A 25727-nucleotide genomic window follows, 5' to 3' on the forward strand; every position below is an offset into this window, starting at 1 on the left:
CTATTTTTTGTAGCCACAGTATTTTCTTTAAATGGCACAATGTAGTCATTTTTATGTCAATATCAAATCATTTCTGGGTAACAATTAAGTACCATACTGTAATTGTTTTCAATTAAAGTAAAAAAATATATATTTAATATATATATATATTTTTTTTTAAATGCTTCTAAGCAAGAGCAATTTCTCAAGCATTAATTTTGCTAGGACTGTCTGAGAGTGATCTTAGTGGGGAGGGGAAAACTGAAAACTAGCTGCTATTGGCAGAGAGGTATGAAACTCTCTTTATTATTGGTCTATTATCTAATTTACTGGCTAGTAATGTCACCAGACAGGACAAAACTCCATCCCACCTAAACAGGCTGGAATTACAGGCGGCCTTTTTCAAACAGCTCATACACTAAAAGGGCATTATCATCATAGTAGTATGTCTTTAATGAAAATGTAGACTCCAATTCCCATCTATCCCTTCTCTCTTTCTCCCTCTCCATTTGTCCTTCCCTCCCATCTCATTCTTTCTCGTGTTTCTTTCTCTTAACTGCTTGTGTTTGGAAACACTATGTGCTTCTCTGTGACAAAGTCCTTCTGGAACATAGTGATGCAGCCTTTGTACTTTCTCTGAGTGGAGAAAGGGACCTAGGCAAGCAATGGCAGTTTCCTACAGTTTTTGCACACGCACACACACACACACACACACACACACACACACACACACACACACACACACACACACACACACACACACACACACACACACACACACACACACACTGCAGTAGTGTGTTTGCACAAGGCATGGGCAGAGCCAGAACAGCTGAGAGCGCGCAACGTGCCTGCTATCCTTTGTCATGTCTGATCAACATCAAAAGAGCCTCCGTTACTGTAATGGGGGAAGAAGAGCCTCTGTTACTGTAATGGGGGAAGAAGTGCCTCTGTTACTGTAATGGGGGGAAGAAGAGCCTCTGTTACTGTAATGGGGGAAGAAGAGCCTCTGTTACTGTAATGGGGGGAAGAAGAGCCTCTTCTTCCCCCCATTCCCCCTCTGTAATGGGGGAAGAAGGGCCTCTGTTACTGTAATGGGGGAAGAAGAGCCTCCGTTACTGTAATGGGGGAAGAAGAGCCTCTGTTACTGTAATGGGGGAAGAAGAGCCTCTGTTACTGTAATGGGGGAAGAAGTGCCTCTGTTACTGTAATGGGGAAGAAGAGCCTCTGTTACTGTAATGGGGGAAGAAGAGCCTCTGTTACTGTAATGGGGGGAAGAAGAGCCTCTGTTATTCTGTAATGGGGGAAGAAGGGCCTCTGTTACTGTAATGGGGGAAGAAGAGCCTCCGGTACTGTAATGGGGGAAGAAGAGCCTCTGTTACTGTAATGGGGGAAGAAGAGCCTCTGTACTGTAATGGGGGTAAGAAGAGCCTCTGTTACTGTAATGGGGGAAGAAGAGCCTCTGTTACTGTAATGGGGGAAGAGTGCCTCTGTTACTGTAATGGGGAAGAAGAGCCTCCGGTACTGTAATGGGGGTAAGAAGAGCCTCTGTTACTGTAATGGGGGAAGAAGAGCCTCTGTTACTGTAATGGGGGAAGAAGAGCCTCTGTTACTGTAATGGGGGAAGAAGAGCCTCTGTTACTGTAATGGGGGAAGAAGAGCCTATGTTACTGTAATGGGGGTAGAAGGGCATCCATTACTGTAAATGGGGTGGGGTGGGGGGGCTCCAGCACTGTAATGGGGGAGGAGGAGCCTCTGTTACTGCAATGGGGGTAGAAGAGCCTCTGTCACTGTAATGGGGGAAGAAAGGCCTCTGTTACTGTAATGGGGGAAGAAGAGCCTCTGCCACTGTCACTGTAATGAGGGAAGAAGAGCCTCTGTTACTGTAATGGGGGAAGAAGACTTCTGTTACTGTAAGGGGGAAGAAGACTTCTGTTACTGTAAGGGGGAAGAACACTTCTGTTACTGTAATGGGGGAAGAAGACTTCTGTTACTGTAAGGGGGAAGAACACTTCTGTTACTGTAATGGGGGAAGAAGACTTATGTTACTGTAATGGGGGAAGAACACTTCTGTTACTGTAAGGGGGAAGAACACTTCTGTTACTGTAATGGGGGAAGAAGGGCCTCTGTTACTGTAATGGGGGGAAGAAAGGCCTCTGTTACTGTAATGGGAGAAGAAGAGCCTCTGCCACTGTAATGGGGGAAGAAGAGCCTCTGTTACTGTAATGGGGGAAGAAGAGCCTCTGTTACTGTAATGGGGTGGGGGAGCATCTGTTACTGTAATAGGGGAAGAAGACTTCTGTTACTGTAAGGGGGAAGAAGACTTCTGTTACTGTAAGGGGGAAGAACACTTCTGTTGCTGTAAGGGCGGAAGAACACTTCTGTTACTGTAATGGCGGAAGAAGACTTCTGTTACTGTAAGGGCGGAAGAAGACTTCTGTTACTGTAAGGGGGGAAGAACACTTCTGTTACTGTAAGGGGGGAAGAACACTTCTGTTACTGTAAGGGCGGAAGAACACTTCTGTTACTGTAAGGTGGGAAGAACACTTCTGTTACTGTAAGGGGAAGAACACTTCTGTTACTGTAATGGGGGAAGAAGAGCCTCTGTTACTGTAATGGGGGGAAGAAGAGCCTCTGTTACTGTAATGGGGAAAAAAGAGCCTCTGGTACTGTAATGGGGGAAGAAGAGCCTCTGTTACTGTAATTGGGGAAGAAGCGCCTCTGGTACTGTAATGGGGGTAAGAAGAGCCTCTGTTACTGTAATGGGGTGGGGGAGCCTCTGTTACTGTAATAGGGAAGAAGACTTCTGTTACTGTAAGGGGGAAGAACACTTCTGTTACTGTAAGGGCGGAAGAAGACTTCTGTTACTGTAATGGGGGAAGAACACTTCTGTTACTGTAATGGGGGAAGAAGACTTCTGTTACTGTAAGGGGGAAGAACACTTCTGTTACTGTAATGGGGGAAGAACACTTCTGCTACTGTAATGGGGGAAGAAGAGCCTCTGTTACTGTAATGGGGGGGAATCTGTTACTGTAATGGGGGAAGAAGAGCCTCTGGTACTGTAATGGGGGTAAGAAGAGCCTCTGTTACTGTAATGGGGGGGAAGAAGAGCCTCTGTTACTGTAATGGGGGAAGAAGAGCCTCTATTACTGTAATGGGGGAAGAAGAGCCTCTGTTAATGTAATGGGGGAAGAAGGGCCTCTGGTACTGTAATGGGGGTAAGAAGAGCCTCTGTTACTGTAATAGGGGAAGAAGACTTCTGTTACTGTAAGGGGGAAGAACACTTCTGTTACTGTAAGGGCGGAAGAACACTTCTGTTACTGTAAGGGCGGAAGAACACTTCTGTTACTGTAATGGGGAAGAAGACTTCTGTTACTGTAAGGGGGAAGAACACTTCTGTTACTGTAAGGGGGAAGAACACTTATGTTACTGTAATGGGGGAAGAAGAGCCTCTGTTACTGTAATGGGGGGAGGAAGAGCCTCTGTTACTGTAATGGGGGTAAGAAGAGCCTCTGTTACTGTAATGGGGGAGAAGAGCCTCTGTTACTGTAATGGGGTGGGGGAACCTTTGTTACTGTAATAGGGAAGAAGACTTCTGTTACTGTAAGGGGGAAGAAGACTTCTGTTACTGTAATGGGGAAGAAGACTTCTGTTACTGTAAGGGGGAAGAAGACTTCTGTTACTGTAATAGGGGAAGAAGACTTCTGTTACTGTAATAGGGGAAGAAGACTTCTGTTACTGTAAGGGGGAAGAAGACTTCTGGTACTGTAAGGGGGAAGAAGACTTCTGTTACTGTAAGGGGGAAGAAGACTTCTGTTACTGTAAGGGGGGAAGAACACTTCTGTTACTGTAAGGGGGAAGAAGACTTATGTTACTGTAATGGGGGAAGAAGACTTCTGTTACTGTAATGGGGGAAGAAGACTTCTGTTACTGTAATGGGGGAAGAAGACTTCTGTTACTGTAAGGGGGAAGAACACTTCTGTTACTGTAAGGGGGGAAGAACACTTCTGCTACTGTAATGGGGGAAGAAGAGCCTCTGTTACTGTAATGGGGGAGAGCCTCTGTTACTGTAATGGGGGAAGAAGAGCTCTGGTACTGTAATGGGGGTAAGAAGAGCCTCTGTTACTGTAATGGGGGAAGAAGAGCCTCTGTTACTGTAATGGGGGAAGAAGAGCCTCTGTTACTGTAATGGGGGAAGAAGAGCCTCTGTTACTGTAATGGGGGAAGAAGAGCCTCTATTACTGTAATGGGGGAAGAAGAGCCTCTGTTACTGTAATGGGGGAAGAAGAGCCTCTGGTACTGTAATGGGGGTAAGAAGAGCCTCTGTTACTGTTGGGGGAAGAACTGTTAATGGGGGAAGAAGAGCCTCTGTTACTGTAATGGGGGAGGAAGAGCCTCTGTTACTGTAATGGGGGAAGAAGAGCCTCTGTTACTGTAATGGGGGGGAGAAGAGCCTCTGTTACTGTAATGGGGTGGGGGAACCTTTGTTACTGTAATAGGGGAAGAAGACTTCTGTTACTGTAAGGGGGAAGAAGACTTCTGTTACTGTAATGGGGAAGAAGACTTCTGTTACTGTAAGGGGGAAGAAGACTTCTGTTACTGTAAGGGGGAAGAAGACTTCTGTTACTGTAATAGGGGAAGAAGACTTCTGTTACTGTAAGGGGACTTCTGTTACTGTAAGGGGGGAAGAAGACTTCTGTTACTGTAAGGGGGAAGAAGAGCCTCTGTTACTGTAATGGGGGTAAGAAGAGCCTCTGTTACTGTAATGGGGGGAAGAAGAGCCTCTGTTACTGTAATGGGGGAAGAAGAGCCTCTGTTACTGTAATGGGGGGGGGAAGAGCCTCTGTTACTGTAATGGGGAAGAAGACCTCTGTTACTGTAATGGGGGAAGAAGACTTCTGTTACTGTAAGGGGGAAGAACACTTATGTTACTGTAATGGGGGAAGAAGACCTCTGTTACTGTAATGGGGAAGAAGACCTCTGTTACTGTAATGGGGGAAGAAGACTTCTGTTACTGTAATGGGGGAAGAAGACTTCTGTTACTGTAATGGGGTGGGGGAACCTTTGTTACTGTAATAGGGGAAGAAGACTTCTGTTACTGTAAGGGGGAAGAAGACTTCTGTTACTGTAAGGGGGAAGAAGACTTCTGTTACTGTAAGGGGGGAAGAAGACTTCTGTTACTGTAATGGGGGAAGAAGACTTCTGTTACTGTAATGGGGGAAGAAGACTTCTGTTACTGTAAGGGGGGAAGAACACTTCTGTTACTGTAAGGGGGGAAGAAGACTTCTGTTACTGTAAGGGGGAAGAGGGCTTTATTAATTTCTCTTTAAGAATATTGGCTAAAGAAATGCATCAGTCATGACATTTTGCTCTGTAGGGGTTTGGCAAAAGTAGCAGAATATTTTATTTTGACAATTTAGACAGTAGATTGAAAAACATCCTTAACTGTTTGTTTGTGTGGAATAGATATACATTGTTTATCTAACATTTAGGTGTTCTCGTTCCCTCTGGCCTGTCGACGCTTAGCGTACCTGTGAGTGATTTGTATTATCCAGGAGTTCTGCTTCCTATGGTCCCTCAGCACCTTCTGTGCCAATTTCTGTTCATATTTACGTTGTAGTTCTTATCACTCGTCCACTTCGCAAAGGAATCCCATAATTGTGAATGGATCTTTGGTTGGAATGGGTAGGCCAACTCATACGTGTGCATCACATGGACAAATGTTGGGTGAAACGATACTTCTTACGACGTCTCATTCAAGGACCTGGGATTCTTTCTCTGTGTTACAAACCTACAGTATCAAAGACACATGGTTCTGTTAGTTGGAATCCCTGTTTATGTTGTAATGAATGAGAGTGCACTTGCGCGAACCGCAACGAGCTGCACAAAAGTGTTCACATTTAGTACAGTGGACTTTGGAACTAATTTAGGAACTGATAATATAGTTAGGAAGTCATTTGTCTTTCCAGGACAAGAAAAATACAGAAAATACGGGTGAAGACAGGCTTATTACAGTGCTTAACAACCACCCTCACAAGTGTATCATTACACACAGAAATCACCAAGGGAAACAAGTGATGTTTTTGTGGCCGCAAACAAATCGCTTCCATAGTCTACAGAGAGTGAAGAAATGGAAAGATGGCTTGTGTCCACCTACTTTGGTTATTCAGAAATACACACGTTCCCTGAGGACCACTGGCCCCTCTGCTTTCAGTTCAGAAAAAAAACACTCTCAAGCTAGTTGGTTATTTTGGGTCGTAATTGCAGCTTCCCAAACACGTGTACAAATAGCTTAGCCCATGTCTTTGGCAGGATAACTTGTAACATGTGGAAATGACTAGGAGCAACTCGAGAATTGTGGTTTAGTGTTGATTGACTTAAGCCTGAACACACTGTATTATAAGGTTAGAAGATGTTAATGTTACTACCATTTCCAGGTTTTCTCCATCTTACAGGGCCTTATGAAAGTATTGAGACCCCTTGACTTTTCCACATTTTGTTACGTTACAGCCTTACTTTAAAATGGATTCATTACATTATTTTTAATTGTCAGCAATTTGCAGACAATAACCTATAATGACATCACAAAACCCCATAATGACATCACAATATCCCATAATGACAAAGAAAAAATATTAAATATTAAATATTAAAAACAGAAAATACCTTATTTACATAAGTATTCAGACCCTTTACTATGAGAGTCGAAATTATCCTTGAGATGTTTCTACAACTTGAATACCTGTAGTAAATTCAAATTGATTGGACATGATTTGGAAAGGCACACACCTGTATATATAAGGTCCCACAGTTGACAGTGCATGTCAGAACAAAAACCAAGCCCTGAGGTTGAAGGAATTGTCTGTAGAGCGCAGAGACAGGATTGTGTAGATGAACAGATCTGAAAAATGTCTGCAGCATTGAAGGTCCCCAAGAACACAGTGGACTCCATCATTCTTAAATGGAAGAAGTTTGGAACCAATAAGACCCTTCCTAGAGCTGGCCGCCCAGCCAAACTGAGCAATCGGGGGAGAAGGGCCTTCGTCAGGGAGGTGACCAAGAACCCGATATGGGAGAACCTTCCAGAAGGACAACCATCTCTGCAGCATTCCACCAATCAGGCTTTTATGGTAGAGTGGCCAGGCGGAAGGCACTCCTCAGTAAAAGGCACATGACAGCCCTCTTGGAGTTTGCCAAAAGGCACCTAAAAACTCTCAGACCATGAGAAACAAGATTCTCTGGTCTGATGAAACCAAGATTTAACTATTTGGCCTGAATGCCAAGCATCACGTCTGAAGGAAACCTGGCACCAGGTTTTTCAGCGGCAGGGACTGGGAGACTAGTCATGATCGAGGCAAAGATGAACTCAGCAAAGTACTGAGAGATCCTAGGTGAAAACCTGCTCCAGAGCTCTTAGGACCTCAGACTCGGGCAAAGGTTCACCTTACAACAGGACAACAGGACAAGCACACAGCCAAGACAACGCAGAAGTGGCTTCGGGACAAGTCTCTGAATGTCCTTAAGTGGCCCAGCCAGAGCACGGACTTAAACCTGATCGAACATCTCTGGAGAGACCTTGTAGCAACTCTCCCGATCCACCCTGACAGACCCAATTTGTAAGTCGCTCTGGATAAGAGCGTCTGCTAAATGACTTAAATGTAATGTAAATGTAAGCTTGAGAAGCTCTGCAGAGAAGAATGGGAGAATCTCCCTAAATACAGATGTGCCAAGCTTGTAGCGTCATACCAAAGAAAACTTGAGGCTGTAATCGCTGCCAAACGTGCTTCCACAAAGTACTGAGTAGTGTCTGAATATATGTAAATGTAATATTTCCGTTTTTTTATTTTTTATAAATTAGCAAAAATGTTTAAAAACCTGTTTTTGGTTTGTCATTATGGGGTATTGTGTCTAGATTGATGAATGGAAAAAAAAACTATTTATATTAATTTTTCAATAACGCTGCAATGTAACAAAAATTGGAAAAAGTTAAGGGGTCTGAGTACTTTCCGAAGGCACTTTATATCACCAATATCTCTAATTGAACTGCTCATGTTTTCCTGAAAGAGAGCAGTGAATGTTGTCCTCCCTGTGTTACATGCCTAGTGTTTGTCCCTGGAGCAGATATTCTCTCCATTTGGATTGACCTCTCACCCCTTTGTGACAACATAATCAACATATCCCGTCAGAGCTGTAGAGAGCCTACAGAAAGGACCTCTAAGCTTCCCTCTTGTCACTTTCCCTATCTTTCCCTCTCTGCCTCCCTCCTCCCCCTCTGGTACACAACAGCTCATCAAACAGTGACAGAGAGTCTTGGAAAGCTTTGACAGATCTGCCTTGGCATTCCTTCAGACACCCTGTTAGATTTCCAGTGAAATTGTAGAGCTACAAGGTGTGTACGTGTTTGAGAGAGAGAGAGAGAGAGAGAGAGAGAGAGAGAGAGAGAGAGAGAGAGAGAGAGAGAGAGAGAGAGAGAGAGAGAGAGATGGGGGGTATGGAGCATTTGACATCAGGAGACAGAGTGAGGTTTTAGGCACTATAGCACATGACAGGCACTGACAGGAATAGCAAATGCCAACATTGCCCTGTAAACTGGCTCTTTACGATTTATAGCGATGAACATGGCAGTTGCAGGCACAAAACATGACTGGCAATTAGGAATGAATTGGCAACCACAAAAATGCTAGGTATGGCAGGCAAAGTAAATATCTGAATGCAAAACTTCTATGTGTCTTTTACCGGTCATTGTTTGTCCTGTCCTGCCTTCTGAAGAACCATGGTTGAATCACTTCTACTTCACTTTTTGACTACATCTGAAATGGCACCCTATTCCATTTATAGTGCACTACATTTGACCAGAGCCCTGGCCACAGGTAGTGCACTAAATGGCAGTGTAGAACAACCTAAACTAGGTGTACTTGTCTCATAAGCAGAAACACATTTCCAGGAACATCCATAGGGCTCCAGAGTGGCGCAGTGGTCTAAGGCACTGCATCCCTGGTTCAAATCCAGGCTGTATCACTTCTGGCTGTGATTGGGAGTTCTGTAGGACAGCACACAATTGGCTGGGGTAGCCTGTCATTGTAAATAAGAATTTGTTCTTAACTGACTTGCCTAGTTAAATAAAGGATAAAAAATAACACTGAGGCCCTTGATCCTGTTGAGACATCAACGTTTCAATGTAAACTGTCAAAGTTTTGTGACTTGTAATCTATTTGGAAAATACATTGGATTTGAGAAACATGATCAACTATTGCATTGAGGGTAAAATTTCACACACAAGATTATAACCCCTTCAACTCATCCAGAACGCCGCAGCCCATCTGGTGTTCAACCTTCCCAAGTTCTCTCACGTCACCCCGCTCCTCCGTTCTCTCCACTGGCTTCCAGTTGAAGCTCGCATCCGCTACAAGACCATGGTGCTTGCCTACGGAGCTGTGAGGGGAACGGCACCTCAGTACCTCCAGGCTCTGATCAGGCCCTACACCCAAACAAGGGCACTGCGTTCATCCACCTCTGGCCTGCTCGCCTCCCTACCACTGAGGAAGTACAGCTCCCGCTCAGCCCAGTCAAAACTGTTCGCTGCTCTGGCCCCCCAATGGTGGAACAAACTCCCTCACGACGCCAGGACAGCGGAGTCAATCACCACCTTCCGGAGACACCTGAAACCCCACCTCTTTAAGGAATACCTAGGATAGGATAAGTAATCCCTCTCACCCCCCCCTTTAAGATTTAGATGCACTATTGTAAAGTGACTGTTCCACTCGATGTCATAAGGTGAATGCACCAATTTGTAAGTCGCTCTGGATAAGAGCGTCTGCTAAATGACTTAAATGTAATGTTAAATGTAGTGGTGACACCTCTCACATTTATTTTTGTTGTGTGTGCCTGTTATTTTGGCATTAATACATGTCTCATATCAGTTTGCAAACAATGTAAAAAAAATATTAAAAAATGTAGTTAATAAAGCAGCACAGAAACATGGTCTCTTTTTTGCTTTCTTGAGCTCCAAAATGCAGATGTGCTCAGTGCTTTCTGAGGAGGTGGGGCACCCAGCAGAAAATACGGAGCGTAGGGGTTGGTGAAGTTCAGTAGTTGCACTGTGATTGGCTCAGTGTTCTGTCCCTCATGGGGACACTACATCAAGCCCCTTGGCTTGAGTTATATTAGAAGTGCCCATCCAAGAAGGCTCAAGGTCACAGGTAAAATCACGTCAAATCACATTATACTGTATGTACAGTAGCTTTGATTGGACTGATCATATCAACAATCATACTTTCAAAATCTTAGCTAGCAGTCATCAACATGAATCAAGTTGACAATCTACTGGCAAATCCTTTTCAATCCATATGAATATAAATTATGAAGAGATATTATAGATAAAACGTATCGGTGCTCATTGGCCATTGTACATAAGCATTACACAACAAGTTGGAAATCACAAATTCAACAATGAGTAGTTTGAACGGAATGAGTGGCTAACATTGCAAAGCCATTTCTAGACTGCCATTCAGTGGAGTGGATGTGTGGTCCAAGTCTGGGTTTAGGGGTCTCTTTTCCAAGCTTAAAAGGATAAACATTCAACATCCGCCATGCTGTCAATCCAGCATGACTTCTGCCACTATCAAAACAACTGGAAACTGGGAACTGGGAAATCTCAGACTTCTTTGAAATCAAGACAACTGGGAACTCTGAAAAAACGACAAGCTCCGACGGAAAACGGTCATCCAAATTGGAATTCTAAGTCGGGAACTCGGACCTCTTTCTAGAGCTCCGACCTGAAGATCACTTCTGTCATGATTCAACCTTGTTTTTTCAGAGTTCCCAGTTGTCTTGAAAGCATCATAAATCCAAAGAATGCCAGACTTTGATGAGAAAGTTTGATGAAACATTTTTCCCACGCATCCTTCCTGTTCAAGTGAGCACAGCACAACAAGGTGAGTCTAAAAATGTCCTGTATGCTGCTGCATAAATGGTGTAATATGCCAGGGAGGTATGTAACTGTAGCTAATAAAGTAATTTGATCCCTTTTCCTCTCATAATTTAGCCTACTGTTCTGACTTGGTGGTGCACATGTAGCCTATAGCCTGATTTAGAGAAATGACATCATTGAAAATTGTAAGAGCATTCATTGTCTGCTTATATGCCCACTTTATTTATCCTACAGTTCTCAATGTTATATGTGCGATCGTGAGAATGACCGTTGAGAAATCTCCACTTAATAGATTCACTGCTGCTATCATTCAATGTCAAAAAATAATAATAATAAAATTAAAAAGTGCAGGTGTTCTTAATGTTTTGAATACTCAGTGTATATTGGCAATGATGCTATGGCCAATACAACATTTGGGAAGTCATCAACAGCTTTTGTTTAAATTCAGCCCAGGAAACAACTAACAACAGATTATACACATACAGTATAAGACCAGAGTTTTAATCTTTGGTTGATTACAAATGGAATCTACAAGTTAATAATAAATATGTTGGATTCACATCACCATCTCAACCAAAAATAAAAGTTCAAGAATAGGCCTAAATCAAATCAAACTGTGTTTAAAGTGCATTTAAAGTTTGATTTGATTTAGTCTTAATCTTTAACTTATATTTCTTCTTAAAATGGTGATGTGGACCCAAGATGTCAATTATTAATTTCTAAACAAACTAGAATTAAAGCCAGACTCAGTGGCACAGACGGCGCTATCCATGTGCACTGTGTCTCCAGTACGCATCCACAGCCCGGTGCGTGCTGTGCCAGCTCCCCGCATTTGCCGTGCGAAAGTGGGCATCTGTCCAGGACGGGTGGTGCCGGCTCAGCGCGCCTGGTCTCCAGTGCGCCTCCTCGGTCCAGGATATCCTGCGCCGGCTCTACTCACTGTATGTCTGGTGCACCTTCACAGCCCAGTGCGTCCTGTGCCAGCTCCCCGCACTTACCATGCGAAGGTGGTCCTTTGTCCAGGACATGCTCCAGACCTCCAGTGCGCCTTCACGCTCCAGTATATCCTGTGCCAGCTCCATGCACCCGGCCTCCAGTGTGTGTCTCCAGCCTGATACATCCTTTGCCTTCTCCACGCACAAAGCCTCCAGTGATGATCCATGGCCCGGAGCCTCCAGTGATGATCCATGGCCCGGAGCCTCCACTGATGATCCATGGCCCGGAGCCTCCAGTGATGATCCATGGCCCGGAGCCTACAGTGATGATCCATGGCCCGGAGCCTACAGTGATGATCCATGGCCCGGAGCCTCCAGTGATGATCCATGGCCAGAAGCCTCCAGTGAAGATCCATGGCCCGAAGCCTCCAGTGATGATCCATGGCCCGGAGCCTCCAGTGATGATCCATGGCCCGAAGCCTCCAGTGAGATGATCCATGGCCCGGAGCCTCCTGTAATGATCCATGGCCCGGAGCCCCCAGTGATGATCCATGGCCCGGAGCCTCCTGTGACGATCCATGGCCCGGAGCCTCCAGTGACGATCCATGGCCCGGAGCCTCCAGCGACGGTCGGCAGTCCAGAGCCTCCAGCGACGGTTCCCAGTCCGGAGCCTCCAGCGGGGGTTCCCAGTCCAGAGCCTCCAGCGGGGGTTCCCAGTCCAGAGCCTTCTGCGACAATCTACGGTGCGGAGTCCCCGGCGATGATCTACGATCCGGAGCATCCGGCGACAATCCACGGTCTGATTCCACGGAAGCGGAGGGATCCACGAGCGGAGCGGGTATCCGTCCCGAACCGGAGCCGCCACCGAGGCTAGATGCCCACCCGGACCCTCCCCATTGAGTCAGGTTTTACGGCCGGAGTCCGCACCTTTGGGGTACTGTCACGCCCTGACCTTAGAGAGACGTTTTATTCTATATTTTGGTTAGGTCAGGGTGTGACTAGGGTGGGTACTCTAGTTTGTATATTTCTATGTTGGCCTGGTATGGTTCCCAATCAGAGGCAGCTGTCTTTCGTTGTCTATGATTGGGGATCATATTTAGGCAGCCTTTTCACGCCTGTTGTTTGTGGGATCTTTATTTTGTGTTGTTGCTATTGAGCCCTACAAAGCTGGAAGTTTTGTTTTGTTAATCTTTATTATTGTATTAGTTGTTTTTTAAGTGTTTTTTAAATTACGCTGCACGTTGGTCCGATCCTTCCATCAACCAACGTAACAGGAAAATCATATTTTTGACTGCACTGGGTCTTTAACAAATTATATGTTGAATTCACATCTCCAACTAAACCAAAAATACAAGTTCAAGAATAGGATTAAGCCAGTGGCTCAGATGGAACTATCCAAGCAGTAGACACATCTCCTTTAAATGTGGATATTTGGTTGAGTTGTCAACCAAACACAATTCAATATTACTTCTGTAAGACAGCCTTAATATTAGGCTATTTCCTATCTTACAAACTAATGTAACAGTATTTATTCAACCTTAAAATGAGTAACACAACCATGGCCACATTTTGAGGTTACTGTAACAATACATGTGTTATGTATTCATAGAAAGTGTTCATGTTCAGGGTCGCAGGTCTGTGGAAATCTTCACAATTGCTAAAATAATCTGCGCAGAATCTCTAACGGCATTGATCACTTGCACCATGTACTTTAATGTAATCTCAACTATCTACAGTCCAGGTCATCTAGTTATGCTATTAGATCAAGCACAGCGATAACACACTAAACTGTCATAGAAATAAACTAAACATCTGACATTATATTCCCATTTGAACTTTGGTGTGCTTTTAAATGGTTGAAAGCGCAGTTATAATGCATATAGGTGACAACTAAACAAAAAATCAGACATTGATTTTCTATTGGAATTTGGTTTTGCTTTTAGATGGTTGAAGGAATAGTGATAACACATTGGGAATTGAACAAACTTTTGTCTGTGTTTTTGAGTGGGTGAAATAGGTTGTAATCTCATTGATCATCGTAGCTACCAAATATAACCCAATTCTCCACATTGAAATAACGTGGTGTGCCCAGTGGGAGGGAGAGGAACCATGGAAAGTGTCCATCAACCTTGATGTTAGAGACCACAGCAGCCTGGGAAAGAGCCCACTGCACCCTGGGAAAGAGCAGCTCTATGTGTCAATATGTTTCCCACATCATCCAGGTCACGGCCCAAATGACAACCTACAGTGCCTTGTATTCAGACGACTTGACTTTTTCCAAATTTTGTTACTTTACAGCCTTATTCAAAATGTATTAAATCATTTTCCCCCCTCATCAATCTACACACAATACCCCATAATGACAAAGCAAAAACAGGTTTTTAGAAATGTTTGTTCATTTAAAAAAAATAATAATAATAATAATATCACATTTACATACCGTAAGTATATAGACCCTTTACTCAGTACTTTGTTGAAGCACGTTTGGCAGCGATTACAGCCTCAAGTCTTCTTGAGCTTGGCATACCTGTATTTGGGGAGTTTCTCCCATTCTTCTCTGCAGATCCTCTCAAGCTCTATCAGGTTGGATGGGGAGCGTTGTTTTGCACAGCTATTTTCAGGTCTCTCCAAAGATGTTCGATCGGGTTCAAGTTTGGGCTCTGGCTGGGCCACTCAAGGACATTCAGCGACTTGGCCCGAAGTCACTCATGCATTGTCTTGGCTGTGTGCTCAGGGTCATTGTCCTGTTGGAAGGTGAACCTTTGTCCCAGTCTGAGGTCTTGATCGATCTGGAGCAGGTTTTCATCAAGGATCTCTCTCTCTCTCTGTACTTTGCTCCGTTCGTCTGTGCCTCGATCCTGACTAGTCTCACTGTCCCTGCCGCTGAAAAACATCCCCACAACATGATGCTGCCACCATGCTTCATCGTAGGGATGGTGCCAGGTTTCCTCCAGAAGTGATGCTTGGCATTCAGGCCAAAGAGTACAATCTTGGTTTCATCAGACCAGAGAATCATGTTTCTCAGTCTGAGAGTCTTTACATGCCTTTTGGCAAACTCCAAGCAGGCTGTCATGTGCCTTTTACTGAGGAGTGACTTCCATCTGGCCACTCTTCTATGAAGGCCTGATTGGTGGGGTGCTGGAGAGATGGTTGTCCTTCTGGAAGTCTCCCATCTCCACAGAGGAACTTTAGAGCTCTGTCAGAGTGACCAATCGGGTTCTTGGTCACCTCCCTGACCAAGGTCCTTCCCCCCCGATTGCTCGGTTTGTCCAGCTCTAGGAAGAGTCTTGGTGGTTCCAAACTTTTTCCATTTCAAAATTATGGAGGCAACTGTGTTCTTTGGGACCTCTAATCCTTCAATTGTCTGTCAACAATGACAATCCCCCGGGGTCTGACAATCTGGATGGACAATTACTGAGGATAGTAGCAGACAATATTGCCACTCCTATTTGCCACCCACTGGCTCCAGGTCATCTACAAGAACCTGATAGGTAAAGTCCCCCCTTATCTCAGCTTGCTGGTCACCATAGCAGCACCCACCTGTAGCACGCGCTCCAGCAGGTATATCTCTCTGGTCACCCCCAAAACCAATTCTTCCTTTGACCGCCTCTCCTTCCAGTTCTCTGCTGCCAATGACTGGAACGAACTACAAAAATCTCTGAAACTGGAAACACTTATGTCCCTCACTAGCTTTAAGCACCAGCTGTCAGAGCAGCTCGCAGATTACTGCACCTGTACATAGCCCATCTATAATTTAGCCCAAACAGCTACCTCTCCCCGTACTGTATTTATTTATTTATTTTGCTCCTTTGCACCCCTTGCACATTCTTCCACTGCAAATCTACCATTCCAGTGTTTTACTTGCTATATTGTATTTACTTTGCCACCATGGCCTTTTTTTTGCCTTTACCTCCCTTATCTCACCTCATTTGATCACATTGTATATTTACTTATTTTTCTACTGTATTATTGGCTATATGTTTGTTTTACTCCATGTGTAACTCTGTGTTGTTGTATGTGTCGAACTGCTTTGCTTTATCTTGGCAAGGTCGCAATTGTAAGTGAGAATTTATTCTCAACTTGCCTACCTGGTTAAATAAAGGTGAAATATATATATTTTTTTAATTAAATTTAAGCCTACTAAAGAGTGTGTGCCCTCAGGCCTGGAGGGAAGCTAAAGTCATTCCGCTACCCAAGAATAGTAAAACCCCTTTACTGGCTCAAATAGCTGACCAATCAGCCTGTTACCAACCCTTAGTAAACTTCTGGAAAAAAAGTGTTTGACCAGATACCATGCTATTTCGCAGTAAACAAATTGACAACATAATTTCAGCATGCTTATAGGGAAGGACACTCAACCAGCACAGCACTTACACCTGGGCCGGGCCGCCAGGTGGTGAGGGTAGGCAACAACATCTCCACCCCGCTGATCCTCAACACTGGGGCCCCACAAGGGTGCGTTCTGAGCCCTCTCCTGTACTCCCTGTTCACCCACGACTGCGTGGCCACGCACGCCTCCAACTCAATCATCAAGTTTGCGGACGACACAACAGTGGTAGGCTTGATTACCAACAACGACGAGACGGCCTACAGGGAGGAGGTGAGGGCCCTCGGAGTGTGGTGTCAGGAAAATAACCTCACACTCAACGTCAACAAAACTAAGGAGATGATTGTGGACTTCAGGAAACAGCAGAGGGAACACCCCCCTATCCACATCGATGAAACAGTAGTGGAGAGGGTAGTAAGTTTTAAGTTCCTCGGCGTACACATCACAGACAAACTGAATTGGTCCACCCACACAGACAGCATCGTGAAGAAGGCGCAGCAGCGCCTCTTCAACCTCAGGAGGCTGAAGAAATTTGGCTTGTCACCAAAAGCACTCACAAACTTCTACAGATGCACAATCGAGAGCATCCTGTTGAGCTGTATCACCGCCTAGTACGGCAACTGCTCCGCCCACAACCGTAAGGCTCTCCAGAGGGTAGTGAGGTCTGCACAACGCATCACCGGGGGCAAACTACCTGCCCTCCAGGACACCTACACCACCCGATGTCACAGGAAGGCCATAAAGATCATCAAGGACAGCAACCACCCGAGCCACTGCCTGTTCACCCCGCTATCATCCAGAAGGCGAGGTCAGTACAGGTGCATCAAAGCTGAGACCGAGAGACTGAAAAACAGCTTCTATCTCAAGGCCATCAGACTGTTAAACAGCCACCACTAACATTGAGTGGCTGCTGCCAACACACTGACTCAACTCCAGCCACTTTAATAATGGGAATTGATGGGAAATGATGTAAAATATATCACTAGCCACTTTAAACAATGCTACCTAATATAATGTTTACATACCCTACATTATTTATCTCATATGTATACGTATATACTGTACTATATATCATCTACTGCATCTTTATGTAATACATGTATCACTAGCCACTTTAACTATGCCACTTTGTTTACATACTCATCTCATATGTATATACTGCACTCAATACCATCTACTGTATCTTGCCTATGCCGCTCTGTACCATCACTCATTCATATATCTTTATGTACATATTCTTTATCCCCTTACACTTGTGTCTATAAGGTAGTAGTTTTGGAATTGTTAGCTAGATTACTTGTTGGTTATTACAGCATTGTCGGAACTAGAAGCACAAGCATTTCGCTACACTCGCACTAACATCTGCTAACCATGTGTATGTGACAAATAAAATTTGATTTTGATTTGATTTGAAATGACTGATGTATGGTTGAGAGAAACTGATGATAAAATGATTGTGGGGCCTGTCTTGTTAGAAATCAGTGCAGCTTTTGACATTATCGATCATAGGCTGCTGGTGGAAAAATGTATGTGTTATGGCTTTACACCCCCTGCTATAATATGGATAAAGAGTTACTTGTATAAGAGAACACAGAGGGTGTTCTTTAATGGAAGCCTCTCAAATATAATCCACTTAGAATCAGGAATTCCCCAGGGTAGCTGTTTAGGCCCTTGCTTTTTTCAATTTGTACTAACGACATGCAACTGACTTTGAGTAAAGCCAGAGTGTCTATGTATATGCGGATGACTCAACACTATACACGTCAGCTACTACAGCTACTGAAATGACTGCTACACTTAACAAAGTTTCAGAGTGGGTGGCAAGGAATAACTTAAATATTTCCAAAACTAAAAGCATTGTATTTGGAACAAAACACTCTAAGCTAAACCTCAACAAAATCTTGTAATAAATTATGTGGAATTTCGGCAAGTTGAGATTCTTTCTTTTCTTTTACCTTTATTTAACTAGGCAAGTCAGTTAAGAACAAATTCTTATTTTCAATGACAGCCTAGGAACAGTGGGTTAACTGCCTGTTCAGGGGCAGAACGAAAGATTTGTATCTTGTCAGCTCAGGAATTTGAACTTGCAACCTTCCGGTTACAACTCCAACACTCTAACCACTAGGCTACCCTGCCGCCCCACTGCTTGGAGAAACCCTAGATTGTAAACTGTCACAGTCAAAACATATTGATGCAGTAGTAGCTAAGATGGGGAGAAGTCTGTCTATAATAAACCGATGCTCTGCTTTCTTAACAACACTATCAACAAGGCAAGTCCTACAGGCTCAAGTTTTGTTACACCTTGACTAGAGTTCAGTTGTGTGATCATGTGTCACAAAAAAGGACTTAGGGAAATTGCATATGGCTCAGAACAAGGCAGCACGGCAGGCCCTTGGATGTACACAGAGAGCTAATATGAATAATATACATGTCAGTCTCTCCTGGCTCAAAGTGGAGGAGAATTTGACTTCATCATGAGAGGTATTGATCATGAGAGGTATTGACATGTTGAATGCACTGAGCTGTCTGTCTAAACTACTGGCACACAGCTCAGACACCCATGTATATCCCACAAGACATACCACAAGAGGTCTCTTCACAGTCCCCAAGTCCAGAACAAACTATGGGAGGCACACAGTACTATATAGAGCCATGACTACATGGAACTCTATTCCACATCAAGTAACTGACGCAAGCAGTAAAATTAGATTTAAAAAACAGATAAAAAACACCTTATGTTAGAGCGGGGACTGTGAAGCAACACAAACATAGGCACAGACACATACATTCACACACACACACGACAACATACGCACTATACATACACATGGATTTAGTACTGTAGATATGTGGTAGTGGTGGAGTAGGGGCTTGAGGGCACACAGTGTGTTGAGAAATCTGTGAATGTATTGTAATGTTTTTAAAATTGTATAAACTGTCTTAATTTTACTGGACCCCAGGAAGAGTAGATGCTGCTTTGGCAGATCTGTGCCTCGACATAATGATGTCTCGGAGCTCTACGGACAATTCCTTCGATGGCTTGGTTCATGCTCTGACATGCACTGTCAACTGTGGGACCTTACATAGACAGGTGTGTGCCTTTCCAAATCATGTCCAATCAATTTAATTTAACACAGGTACACTCCAATCAAGTTGTAGATACATCTCAAGGATGATCAATGGAAACGGGATACACCTGAGCTCAATTTCGAGTCTCAGAGCAAAGGGTTCAATTCAAAAAAACTGTTTTTGCTTTGTCATTATGGGGTATTGTGTGTAGATTTCTAAGGAAAATGTTTAATCAATTTTAAAAAATAAGGCTGTAACTCAACAAAATATGGAAAAAGTTAAGGGGTCATGATTCCTTCTGAAGGCACTGTATACACTACATAGCGCACTAGTTTAATTCACTTCACAAAAGTAGTGCACTATAGGCAATATTGTGCCATTTGGGACACAGACCCAGAACATGTGACATGTACGTTAACCATACTGTTTTTCGTCCATTCTTGTATTTTCCACTGCTTGGTTAACAATCTGATGCAATTTCATTACTCCAACTAGAATATCTGTAGCAATTTCAGCAGGTAACTGGTTGAGCAATAGATCAGAAGAAATCTTACAAAATGCCATTAAAATAGAATCACTTACTTTCTGCTTTACTGCTATGGGGACACTCAAAATGGCCGCCAGTCCCCCGGTATGGTGTAATTGACCTGAATGGGTACACCTGTTCTGTTCATTCTAGTACAATTTTGGGGTGGGGGAAGGGGGGTCTGTTCAAACTGCACCATATGCATACATACATTCTGAACTGGCCAATCGGCATGTGAGTCCACCCGTAAAAAATGGTAAGCAAATCGAAGCCAAATCCTGCTGAATCCCTGTCTCATCAGAATATGGCCAAGCTTACCTTATCACACTCTCTTGGCCATGGCTTTTATCCTCTTTTGATGCTAATTGGGTAAGAACTTGCGCGTAATCAACAATGTTTGAATCAATTAAATCAATGTAACGTCAGCGCAGCAAGCGACTGAACGTGAGGATTTCACATTGGTACCGTTTTGCATGAGGTCAGTGTGGACAGTCGTGAATCATTGATTTCAGCATAATTGTCACACACGTCACACTCTGGGCAAGCGAGAAATATCACTTCATAATTATTCAACCACTGTTGCCTTGTAGAGGCACATCACACACAACACAGTGTAAACACACCGAGTGGACAAAACATTAAGAACACCTGCTCTTTCCATGACATAGACTGACCAGATGAATCAAGGGGAATGCTATGATCCCTTATTGATTTCAATCAGTGTAGATGAAGGGGAGGATACAGGTTGTCCCCTACAAAAAATCCACATAGTAATTCACATTTCCAGTTGCTGCAGGATTATTTTCCTGCTGTAGAAAGTTGTCTCAATTAAAGATCCTACATCTGTAACTAGTACCTCCATTGTTTATAAGCTAGTGTAGTGTAGTCATTCTCCCCGACCACTGTACCTAACCTCATCTCAATATCCACCCTATAGGACCTCATATAAAACCATACTGTATTCAGTTGAATCCTATTTACTTGTATGAACAGGGATCTCAACCTCTGCTGTTTCCTATAGTCCATGACCATCTTGTTTTGTTGACGTTGAGTGAGAGATTATTTTCCTGACACCATACTCCGAGGGCCCTCACCTCCTCCCTGTAGGCCGCCTCGTCGTTGTTGGTAATCAAGCCTACCACTGTAGTGTCGTCTGCAAACTTGATGATTGAGTTGGAAGCGTGCATGGCCACGCAGTCATGGGTGAACAGGGAGTACAGGAGAGGGTTGAGAACGCACCCTTGTGGGCCCCAGTGTTGAGGATCAGCGGGGTGGACATGTTGTTTCCTACCTTCACCACCTGGGGGCAGCCCGTCAGAAAGTCCAGGACCCAGTTGCACAGGGCGGGGTCGAGAACCAGGGTCTTGAGCTTAATGACGAGTTGGGAGGGTACTATGGTGTTAAATGCTGAGCTGTAGTCAATGAACAGCATTCTTACATAGCTATTCCTCTTGTCTGGGGTAGGGCAGTGTGCAGTGTGCAGTGTGCAGTGTGATGTGACCTATTGGGGTGGTAAGCAAATTGGAGTGGGTCTAGGGTATTGCAATTATACAATTACACACATACAATTACATATAATTGTATGTGTGGGGTACAGAGATGAGGTAGTCATTAAAAAATCATATTCAACCCTATTATTGCACACAGAGTGAGTCCATGCAACTTATTATGTGACTTGTTAAGCACATTTTTACTCCTGAACTTATTTAGGCTTGTCATGACGAAGGGCTTGAATACTTATAGACTCAAGACATTTGAGCTTTTCATTTTTAATTCATTTGTAAAAACACCTAAAAACATAATTCCACTTTGACATTATGGGGTATTGTTTGTGAGCCAGTGATACAAAATGCCAACGTGATCCATTTTAAATTCAGGCTGTAATACAACACAATGTAGAAAGTCAAGGGGTGAGAATACTTTCTGAAGGCACCGTACAGTATTGAATAGAGCAACAAATGTCAAATATTGAATAAATACATGACATGTCTCTATCCAATGCAATAAATGTCATATATTGAATACATGGGCTGGTTCTACAGTATGCCAAACCCATTTACACTAAGGCTGGTGTACTTTAGCCCGGGGCACTTTGCTTCTACTTAGCCTGCTGTCATTGTCTCCCCTGAAAAGTCATTTGAATGTGATCGGATAATGTTGAGGGTCATTTGCATTTAAGAGATGAGGCTTCACATGTGTTTCGGAATGGAAAGGCAGTGGAAATAACAATATCACGCTTGCCAATGATTCTCTATTAAGTCACAATGGCATTCTGTAGTATAAGCTGCAACTAGATAAGTAAGCAGGCTCCATACAGTAAATCAACTATTAAATTACTTTGTAAGGCACTCAGGACTTCCAAAAGCACCAATAAGCTTTGACGGTGGAGGGTGCTTTCAAGACATCACACATGCACAGAAGTATGGGATAACTGTTCGGCATTTTAATAATGACATGACGCCATTCATATACTTTGCTATCCACAAATCCATCACAGAGTATTCAAACTACTCTATACTTCTTAGTATACGAAAGGTTTCTTTCTAGACAGACTACCTGAATTTTAAAAAATGAATAGAGAGAAAAACAACCATTCATGAATGTTTTGCTCTCCACAAGCCCATTTAGAGAAAGCAACAGCCAGGGAAAGTGAGGCAACACTCGACAGACACCACATGGTCAGACAGGTCAGTCTCCCAGCAGACTTCCCCACTATGCCTCTTTAAGAAAGAAGGTTTGGATAAACCACACACTTGACTGAGGAGTAACCTTGTCTGACATTCGAAGACATGGAAATGACAAACTTTAGAAGCCTTTCCAATTTGTAAGTCGCTCTGGATAAGAGCGTCTGCTAAATGACTTAAATGTAAATGTAAATGTTTTTAAACCTTGAATACACTACAAGTACGTATACCTATATATTGTACTCTATATCATCTACTGCATCTTTATGTAATACATGTATCACTAGCCACTTTAACTATGCCACTTTGTTTACATACTCATCTCATATGTATATACTGTACTCGATACCATCTACTGTATCTTGCCTATGCCGCTCTGTACCATCACTCATTCATATATCTTTATGTACATATTCTTTATCACCCTACACTTGTGTGTATAAGACAGTAGTTTTGGAATTGTTAGTTAGATTACTTGTTGGTTATTACTGCATTGTCGGAACTAGAAGCACAAACATTTCACTACACTCACATTAACATCTGCTAACCATGTGTATGTGACAAATACAATTTGATTTGACTTGATTTGAAGTATGCATTTCCTGCTGTGCAAGAAAATTCTCATCAAATTAAGATCCTACATCTGGAAAGAGACAGCAGAGATATATAGTTATACCTTGCCATGTATTCAAGGTTGAGAGCTCTCAAAGCTTCTGTGCAAACATGAATCATTTTTTAGAAGTTTCACAGTTTCACTTTCCTGGGACTTTTCACTAAAAGCATTTCACTATCGGCCAAATAGACTCCTTAAACAGGTAGATGGTTTTCAGAATAAGAATTAGTAGTTCTTAGCAGTAGTTTATAAACTGCGTAAACAGTTCTCTGACGGGTTCAATTGGATACCGGTTTAAGTTTATATTTTTTGTGTTGCATAAACAAAAAGATTGTAATTACATTTTCTGATCTGTTATAATATTAAAGTAAATTTATGATTTGTTTTACATTCAAGACAACTGTACCTTGTTCAAAGAAAACATTTAGAGTTTTACATGGACAAATACAGTGAAATGCCTTTCTTGCAAATAGTCTGTTTCGTTTCTAAGCTAAATTCTGAATGCAGCAAACTTTTAGACAGCCTTTGAGGATGTTGTTTCAGAACATATAGGTTCATGATGCTTAACATCACCCTCAATACACCTGATCTCAAAACAACTGGAGTGCATGGCAGGTGTTGCCGCGATACAGTTTCAGACATCACACCATCTCATTCAGACAGCAGCACTGGTGCTCCAAAAAGTATCTGCACTTCAATAACTTGCCCTATGACACTGTTAATGAATGCACATGTGAAAACTCAATAAATCTACTTTTCCAAAAGTATCTACACATGTTGTTGTAAATAAGCTGAAGATTAACAAGTTGAGGCAGAGAAATTAGTAGACAAACTTACCTTCCGTCTCCCAAAGATGACCCTCAGCTGTAACGCAGCCACGAATCCCCCAAATGACATAAATCAACAAATAACTAAGTAGCTTTATAAATACAAACATCCACTCTCTGCACAATTTAGCCTAATAGTCCAAAAGAGAATACCAAATCAGACTAACACTCCGAAAGGGAATACCAAAACAGACTAACACTCCGAAAGGGAATACAAAAACAGACTAACACTCCAAAGGGAATACCAATACAGTAACAAATTCTGGATGGTGCTCATGCTCACGCACGCTGGCTTAGAAATTATGAGGCTGTGCTTCCGAAGGGCTCAGCCAATGGTTTGACTCAACTCACACACGATTTCCCCCACCCCACACACATACACTCCACTCCCCCTGAAATAAGCCAAGCTGGCTCTGACTAGCTGTGGCAGAGGCGAGGCCAACGCTCTCATACACAGAAACACACACACACACACACTAATACACACACACACACTAATACACACACTGGCAGGGCTTACTCTCCCTATAATAATTCTAAGCCCCTCACTGCTTATTCTTTATCCCACACACCTTGAAGGGCAAGACCTGGCACCACACCTTGAAGGGTGAGATCTGGCACCACACCTTGAAGGGTGAGATTTGGCACCACACCTTGAAGGGTGAGATCTGGCACCATACCTTGAAGGTTAAGATCTGGCACCACACCTTGAAGGGTGAGATTTGGCACCACACCTTGAAGGAGTGAGATCTGGCACCAAACCTTGAAGGGTGAGATCTGGCACCACACCCTGAAGGGTGAGATCTGGCACCACACCCTGAAGGGTGAGATCTGGCACCACACCCTGAAGGGTGATATCTGGCACCAAACCTTGAAGGGTGAGATCTGGCACCACACCCTGAAGGGTGAGATCTGGCACCACACCCTGAAGGGTGACATCTGGCACCAAACCTTGAAGGGTGAGATCTGGCACCACACCATGAAGGGTGAGATCTGGCACCAAACCTTGAAGGGTGAGATTTGGCACCAAACCCTGAAGGATGAGATCTGGCACCAAACCTTGAAGGGTGAGATCTGGCACCAAACCTTGAAGGGTGAGATCTGGCACCAAACCCTGAAGGGTGAGATCTGGCACCACACCCTGATGGGTGAGATCTGGCACCAAACCTTGAAGGGTGAGATCTGGCACCAAACCCTGAAGGGTGAGATCTGGCACCACACCCTGAAGGGTGAGATCTGGCACCAAACCTTGAAGGGTGAGATCTGGCACCACACCATGAAGGGTGAGATCTGGCACCAAACCTTGAAGGGTGAGATTTGGCACCACACCCTGAAGGGTGAGATCTGGCACCACACCCTGAAGGGTGAGATCTGGCAGTATGCCCAGTAATTGTTTCTAATCATTTCATTTAAAAAGGAATAGCACTTTGACAACAAAAAAAATCTGTTATTTTGTTTCTATTTTGTATGTTGATTATTGTCCAATTATATATATTTATATATACAGTACCAGTCAAAAGTTTGGACACACTAACTCATTCAAGGGTTTTTCTTTATTTTTACTATTTTCTACATTGTAGAATAAGCCATCAATTCTATAAAAAAAACACATATGGAATCATGTAGTAACCAAAAAAAGTGTTAAACAAATCTAAATAGATTTAGATTTTATATGTGAGATACTTCAAAGTTACCACGGTTTGCCATGATGACAGTTTAGCACACTCTTGGCATTCTCTCAATCAGCTTCATGAGGTAGTCACCTGGAATGCATTTCAATTAACAGGTGTGCCTTTTTAAAAGTTAATTTGTGGAATTTCTTTCCTTTTAATGCGTT

General features: G+C 43.4%; 1 protein-coding gene across 1 annotated transcript in view; it reads right to left on the reverse strand.

Moving 5' to 3' along the window:
* The window catches only part of LOC124047727 (cAMP-specific 3',5'-cyclic phosphodiesterase 4D-like), a 425579-nt gene extending 401406 nt beyond the window's left edge, over positions 1 to 24173 (reverse strand). The window contains exon 1 of the mRNA XM_046368031.1: positions 23901 to 24173. Coding sequence (XP_046223987.1) covers positions 23901 to 24000 — 100 coding nt within the window. The 5' untranslated portion in view covers positions 24001 to 24173. The remainder of the gene's footprint in view (positions 1 to 23900) is intronic.
* Between the last annotated feature and the right edge of the window lie 1554 nt (positions 24174 to 25727).

The sequence above is a fragment of the Oncorhynchus gorbuscha genome, linkage group LG11, assembly GCF_021184085.1.
Source record: "Oncorhynchus gorbuscha isolate QuinsamMale2020 ecotype Even-year linkage group LG11, OgorEven_v1.0, whole genome shotgun sequence".
In the NCBI taxonomy this organism is placed as follows: Eukaryota; Metazoa; Chordata; class Actinopteri; order Salmoniformes; family Salmonidae; genus Oncorhynchus; species Oncorhynchus gorbuscha.